The sequence below is a fragment of the Triticum aestivum genome, chromosome 2B, assembly GCF_018294505.1.
Source record: "Triticum aestivum cultivar Chinese Spring chromosome 2B, IWGSC CS RefSeq v2.1, whole genome shotgun sequence".
Lineage (NCBI taxonomy): Eukaryota > Viridiplantae > Streptophyta > Magnoliopsida > Poales > Poaceae > Triticum > Triticum aestivum.
The window spans coordinates 764,540,007-764,547,232 of record NC_057798.1 but is presented as its reverse complement, the minus strand read 5'-3'; the positions used below and the strand labels follow the sequence as shown (position 1 = coordinate 764,547,232).

The 7,226-nt window shown below is 45.5% G+C and overlaps 1 protein-coding gene and 1 pseudogene across 1 annotated transcript; one reads left to right on the top strand and one right to left on the bottom strand.

The window, feature by feature from the left end:
- Positions 1-1,043: 1,043 nt before the first annotated feature.
- On the top strand, positions 1,044-2,477 carry LOC123042564 (mediator of RNA polymerase II transcription subunit 15a). The gene is made up of 2 exons (XM_044464993.1): positions 1,044-1,214; positions 1,497-2,477. The coding sequence occupies exons 1-2, from the start codon at positions 1,080-1,082 to the stop codon at positions 2,088-2,090; spliced, it is 729 nt and encodes a 242-aa protein (XP_044320928.1). The 5' UTR covers positions 1,044-1,079; the 3' UTR covers positions 2,091-2,477.
- Positions 2,478-2,876: 399 nt separating this feature from the next.
- Positions 2,877-6,832, bottom strand: LOC123042563 (receptor-like serine/threonine-protein kinase SD1-8; annotated as a pseudogene).
- Positions 6,833-7,226: the final 394 nt, after the last annotated feature.

The following is a 7,226-nucleotide window of genomic DNA, read 5'->3' as shown; positions in this document are numbered from 1 at the left end:
AGCAAGAGAAAGGACGGGATGTGAGGCAACCCCTCTAGATCAGATCGAGCGGGGGTGGAAGATCGGGCTAGGCGGGTTTACCAACACGAAAAAACAGGAAACAAAACAAGAATTACGGGAGCAAGGGAATCGGGAGCTGAGTTGGAATTACACGAGCGAATATATAAGCGAATCGGGAGGGACGAGATGTTGCGTCAAGGGAAAGTCTGGGGTTGGGTGTGTCGACGAAACAATTGATGTAATAGGGGAGAGGGAACACTCCGTTTCTTTTAGATAGTAGAGAAACCAAGGTGGAGAATTATGATTGGTGTTTAGGGAAGGAGGGGCCCATCCCCCCGAAAATCGATCGGGGGGATGTTTAGATTAGATTAAAAGGTTAAGTAGCTTTGCGTATGGCGTTGGTAGGTGTAGAATTATTGGGGCGGAGGTCGTCGTCCGATAATAATGACGCGGCACCACAACGACCAGTGGGGCGATGGCAGAAGCTAGCCGGCCGTCGCCGGCACTCTTGGCGAGCGAGCGCTGAGAAAAGGGCTTCTAGCTAGTCGGCGTATGTTTTTGTCCAACCTGTAATTGATAATCACGTCAGGCGGAGACCTCAACCACTCACTCTGTAATCATCGCCCTCTTCTCTTCTCTACATATACAATGGTTAAGAGGCAGATCAAGTCATCGAGAGGAGGACCATGGGCGGTGCTAACTCTCAATGGCACCAGCAAAACTGGGCTGCCACCGCTAGTACGTACACACAGTGGCCCTCAACAAGTTTCTTGTACTCGCAAGTTTCCCACGTTGTTTTTCTTGTATACACCATAGGTGTCCTTGTATTGTCGTGCAAGATCCTTGCGTGTCATCTTTTGATAGATAGAAATTACTTGTATAGCAGCTCCACTCTATTTTTTGTTCTTTAGCTAGATCCCAGTGTCCTCCTGCGACCTGCCTCTATGTTCTTGAGTTTCTCCCACCGCTCTGGAGTGTGGACTCCCATTATTTTACCTTAGTTTATTATGAAAGCAAAGTTCTTCCTTGAAGAACTGGTTTTAACTATTTTTAGACTAATTGTTTATGGGAGATGACATATGTCAGATGCACTAGTATATGTGACAACTCACAAGCTTGCTTTTAAACCAGTGTATGCAGCGTTTCTGGACTTCATTGCCCAAACTGGCCATGCAGATGGTGCAGATGATTGGCAAGAGGATACCTGTGAAATGGTAAAGCATGAGAGATATCTTTATCATCCCGGTTTTGCTAGTTACCAGTCATCTTTTTCTTTCACCAAGTTTAAGATTGCACTTCACAATAGTACTCGAGGTTTTAATAGTACTCGAGGTCTTGTAGTTGCTACTTGAAATATGTCGCCCAAGCTAAATTTGTTGATAAGATTGCAGTTGATTTTTCTTCTCCTTCCTTTTTGCACTCGACCACACATCAACCCTATATACACAGCTTCTAGTACCAAAGATTAATGTCTGCATGGCCTTTCTTTTCAACAGATTAAGCGCTTGAAGGACCAATACTTTGCAGAACTCAGTGATCTGTACAGTCATGTCTCTGGGAATTTGAACGTTGTTGACAATATCATACCCCGTCAAGAGCCATTAGAGCAGTATGATTGGATGAGGAACTTCAAAATTATGCTTGAGCACATACTGCAAGTCCTGCAAATGAGCAAGAATAGCATTCAACTTGAACCTGCTTTGAGGAACGAAGTTTGTCAATACGAGAAGCGAATTATTAAAATGCGGATGCTTAAAGTGTACGTGCCTCAACAACAGCTTCTCACACAACAGCCACATCAAGTACAAAAACTACAGCAATGGTCTCTAACACCGTCACATCAAGTACAGAAAGTACAGAAACTACAGCCACATTTGATACATACAGCACAGATGCAACCAAACAATCCACAGCAACATCACCTGATGATGCAACAGCAACAACAACGGCCTCTGACACAGTCAACACAGATGCAAGCAAACATTCAGCATCAACGGTCTATGATGTCTTCGACACAGATGGCACGGATTTTAGCATGTAGGGAAGCCCAGGTGCAACAACTATTTCAGTGGCAACCGTCTCAGATGTGATCAACACAGATGCAACCAAACATTCTTCAGCAACAGTCTCTGATGCAGCAAAACATTCTTCAGCAACAGGCTCTGATGCAGCAAAACATACTTCGGCAACAGTCTCTGATGCAGCAAAACATTCAGCAGCAACAGTCTCTGATGCAGTCAACAGGGTCCTCGATGCAACCAAACATTCAGCAACAACAGTCTTCGATGCAACCAAACATTCAGCAACAACAGTCTTCAATGCAACCAACACAGATGCAAGATTCACAACAACCAATGATGCCAATGTCATCTCACCGTCAGACTGAGCAGTCCACAGTTCTAGAAGCAGAGAAAATGATAATGCTAGAGAAACTGTTCAAAGAACTCTAGTGGATCACTCGTGGCCTTTTTTTATGCCATCCGCAAAAAAGGCCTTAGTTGGATCGTTCCTGGTTCTTGTAAAATAGTACTCCCTCGGTTTCAAAATAAGTGACTCAACTTTGTACTAACTTTGTGTCACTTATTTTGGGATGGGGTAAGTATAATTCAATGGATTATTAGGTGTATTAACTTGAAATAATGTTGATGGATTTAGTATGAAGTACTTGGATACTTAACTTTGCTGAAGAAAATTGCACAATCAAATAAAATTGGAAAAAGAACACACCATAAAAGCATCTAAAACAATCAATTATGTATGTAGTTCGCAAAAAGAATTCAGACAGGAAAACAAACACGATATCTAGTTGGTAGCACAAAAACGAAAACAACTACTTCAGGCCGCAAGTCCCAGACTGCTAGTAAGTTTTAGGCTGATAGACTGAAACACGGTGAAACAGGGTGAAGCCACAAGGAAGGATGAGGCGCTCAAACTGAAAGAATTCTGCCCCAAATGGCCACGGATAGCTCGCTGTGATTGCTGCGGGAGATGCTGGGCAAGAGATGGTCAGACGGTCCGGCTTGGTCTAGGGGTATCATCTGAGATTAGTTGTAAGCTAGGGCCAGCTCCCATGTTGGCGGTGGGTTCCTTTGGAGTAGTGAGCTGTGAGTCGGTGCTGGTTAGCATTGCCACAACTTGAGACATGGCAGGCCTGTCCTCGGGCGATTGCTGCACGCAGAGAAGGCCAATCTGGATGCATCTGGCTAGCCCTGCCAAGAGCTCACCTTCAGGATCAGCCAGTTTCCGATCAAGGAGCTCCTCGTGCCCACATCGACTCCATGATTCCCAGGCCTGCAAAAAATATTCTCAGTTGTATGGAGTAATGCTCTTCTATATAGTACTCTCTCTGTTCCTAAATATAAGTCTTTGTAGAGATTTCACTAAATAGACTACATACGAAGCAAAATGAATGAATCTAAACTTAAAATGCATCTACATACATCCGTATATGGTTCATAGTGAAATCTCTACAAAGACTTATATTTAGGAACGGAGGGAGTATATGACTATGTTTGGAATGTGTTTTGTGCATTCTGTAGCAAGCTGAACAAAGACTACTCATTTATAGTAAGTGGCGCATCAGGGAGTTATTTCCCCCCCCTCATGACCAGACTTACATGAAGAAGGAACTTTGGCATGCTTGTTCTCCTTCTGCCACTGATTATCTCCAGCAAGACGACTCCGAAGCTATATACATCACACTTGTACGTCAGGGCTTTTTCGGACGAATACTCTGGAGCAACATATCCCCTTCATTTAACACAAAACATGGAGTTAATTTATGTCTACTGGACATAGATAAACAGGGAAAAGAACAATCATTTCTAATGTGAATATGAAACATAAGAGAGTTGGAAATATCATTCATACGGTGTCAGTACTACTGTCGGATCTGTCTCCTCTTCAATGAACAGCTTCGCGGTGGTAAAATCTGCTATCTTAGACTCTCACGTGTCACTCAGAAGTATGTTGCCAGGTTTTAGATCCCTATGAATGAATCCCTTGCCATGAAGATATTCAACACCTTTGGCGATCCCATGAATTATTTCCCGTCTTTGAGCCCAATTCAGCGAGGAGACGAGCCCGTTTTGTTCTCCTGCATTTCCAAATAGGTGTGAGGCCAAAAGCATATACAAATAGCCGTGGATTACATTTGTACATATAATGGCAGATTAACATGGCATGCATTGCAACGAGTACCAAAAATATAGCAATCCAAACTTTTATTCTCCATGTATTCATAGACTAGTATCCACTCATTTCCTTCCCGGCACTGGTAGAGGAGCCTCGCAAGATTGACATGCGTGAGCGTGGACATCATTTTCACTTCCCTTTTGAAATCTTCCTTGCCTTTATCAGTAAGACGATCCCGTCTGAGCTTCTTCGCAGCAAACTCTCTACCGAATAGCCGCCCCTGGTGATTATACAGTGACATGTTACGATGTAGATTCAGCAGATAATGAAGTATATCCCGCAAAAAAGAAAGTTATACGAAGTATACAATCTACAACAAAAGCCACTTCATATGGACAAGAACAGTTCCTACCATGTAGACGTCGCTAAATCCGCCCCTGCCAATGACATTTTCTCCAGAGAAATTTCCTGTGGCCTTTCTTATAATACAAAGGCAAACTGCATGTCCTTCTGGAAATTAATTATACTTGTGAGATCATTTCCTTGCTTCTTCGGAATAGTAAAAGAAAGGAACACGAAAGAGAATAATGTGTTTATATAGAGTTGAGCTTTTACCTAGCCATAATATGACTTGTCCTATGCTGGTGGAAAACCAGAAAGCAAGGAGAACCAGAATGATGATCAAGGCTACAGATACAACTATGATAATCCAAGTAGGAAACACCGATATAGATGGCCCACCTATTATTAAAAAAATCAAACATGGAAACTTAAAATTCTCAACTGATAAGCTTATCTTATCAAAAGAAACTGGAAAAGCATAAAATATGTTGCTTCTATCAAAATGATGAATTCCATTGATGAAGCATTTTTTTACTGTCATCTCTTCTCACGCCGTAACTCAATTCAATTTCGAGGTGGTATTTCTAAGCTCGGGGGCTCATATACACCCACATGAACAGTAAAATCAAGAAATATTAAATTAAAATAATAAAAATGGCAGCCCGGTGCACGTAACTCCCGCTTGCGCAGGGTCCACGGAAGGGTCCGACCACTTTGAGTTTTTTGTACGCAGCTTTTTCCTACATTTATTTAAGATGTTTCCAGTAAAAAATCTAAAAAATTTATACAACAAGCGTGTTGGTGTGTCTTCTAACTGCATGCATTGCTTTGTGAAAAAAGGACGTATGGGGTGATCTCGGCAAAAAAACAAAAATTATAGTGCTTAAACATGTTCTTTCTTAAAACATTTCTGTTTTCTTTAAATATGTCACTATTTCCCTTGATTTTACTGTTCATGCGGGTGTATAGCTCAGAATTGAATTTCCGGTCAATTTCCTTCGAAGACAGAGAAAAACATGGATGGCAAGAATGCATAGATGGATAATCTGTACATACCAAATTCTGATTTGGACAACCTCAGATAGAGATCCTGCTTGCTGTCAATGAGGCGAAGATCACCGATGGCATCCGTCCACAAGAGGCAGCCACTACGATTGCCGCCGCCTCTGATATCGGCGGCGGCGTAGGCCAAGCACGAGCAGTTGGCATAGCACCTTGCCTTGCACTCCTCCAGCGTAGCGGCATCAATGTCCACCGTCGCATTCTGTGTGTCAGGAAGCTTCACTCCAGGCACCACCTTGAAGCGGTCCGTCGTCTTCCCACCACGACACTCCAGAACCGCGTCGCGCTGGCACCCTCCCGCATGCTGCTTCATCTGCCACGCCGGTGTCGAGACGGGGCTGAACCCTGGCAGACAGCCGCAGAACCCAGACAATGCCGCCTCCGGGTCGCAGAGGCCAAACGCCCCGCACTTGCCATACGCATCGCAGGTGACGTCCCTCGCCCCCCTGCTGAAGAAGGAGATCCACGCCCCTGTGTCGGTGTTCCACACCAGCCGCTCCGCCACGCCGGTGTGGTTCACAACGACGCGAGTCAACGGTGCGCCAGGCTCGGCGGTGTACTCATATGTTATCTCCGTCGGCCTGGCCGTCAGGCCCGTCACATGCAGCGGGTACATGTTCATGTACGTCGATGCCTCTGGGACGCCGTTGAAGTAAAGCCCGTTATATGGCATCTTGACGTTGCCACGCCACAAGGACGAGCTCCGGTAACCCCTTGGTTTCCAGCGTGCGGCGGTATTCCCCCGGAGACGGGTCGTCGGCGGATCGCCAAGATGTGAGCTGTCACTCTGTTCCAGTCCAGAAATTCTTGCCCAGCTTCATGCCAGGCAACAAGGTGTCTGAGGGTAGTCGAAGGACTGCCACAGGTAGGCGACACTGCTGTCGTTGCACACGACCAGGTTGCCAGTATCGAGAAGCTGAGCCCCCGAGGCGGAAGTGCCGCCGGTGAAGTCTGAAGACCAGACTGTGCGGCGAGCACTGTCCAGCAGGACAAGGGTGGCCGCGTCATTGAACACCAGCATGCCGGACTTGTCGACCAGAGGCTGGTCGCGGTTGGCCACCCAGTACACAGTCTCATTGGACACCGAGAACCAAATGCCGAGGTACCTTTTAGTGGACACCCCGGGCGAGAAGAACCCCAGGGTGAAGGAGCCGCTGGCCGAGACGAGTGCGTCACCGTCGGAGTCGGTGAGGTTCTGGCCTTTCTGGAGCTTGTCAGCAGCGGGGGCCTGGATAGGAAGGAGCAAGATGCATGCCAAGAAGAGCAGCAGGAGAAGCTGGCTGGATGGGCTCATGACGGATGTGAATTGGGCACGTTACCGTTCACGTATTTAGGTATACCCATTCATCATCGTAAGCTGACTAACAAAGAGTGGAAATGTATCGAGGATCGTTTTAAGAAGAAGTTGAGCTGTTGGAAAGGGAAGCTAATGTCATATGGAGGGCGATTAATTTTAATTAATCCGGTCCTCACCAGTATGCCTATGTTTCTCTTATCCTTTTTCGAGGTCCCGATGGGTGTCAGGAAGAGGCTTGACTTCTATCAATCTCGTTTCTTTTGGCAGAGTGATGAGCTTAAACGAAAGTATAGTCTTGCTAAATAGGATATAATCTGTAGGCCGAAGGACCAAGGGGGTCTAGGCATTGAAAATCTGGAAGTCAAAAACAGATGTCTCCTTAGCAAGTGGT

What these genes read in the sequence shown, in the direction of transcription:
- LOC123042564 (XM_044464993.1), top strand. Translation starts at nt 1,080, where the DNA reads ATGTCAGATGCACTAGTATATGTGACAACTCACAAGCTTGCTTTTAAA. An exon ending in AAGAGGATACCTGTGAAATG is followed by an intron (nt 1,215 to 1,496) that starts GTAAAGCATGAG and finishes TCTTTTCAACAG; the next exon opens with ATTAAGCGCTTGAAGGACCA.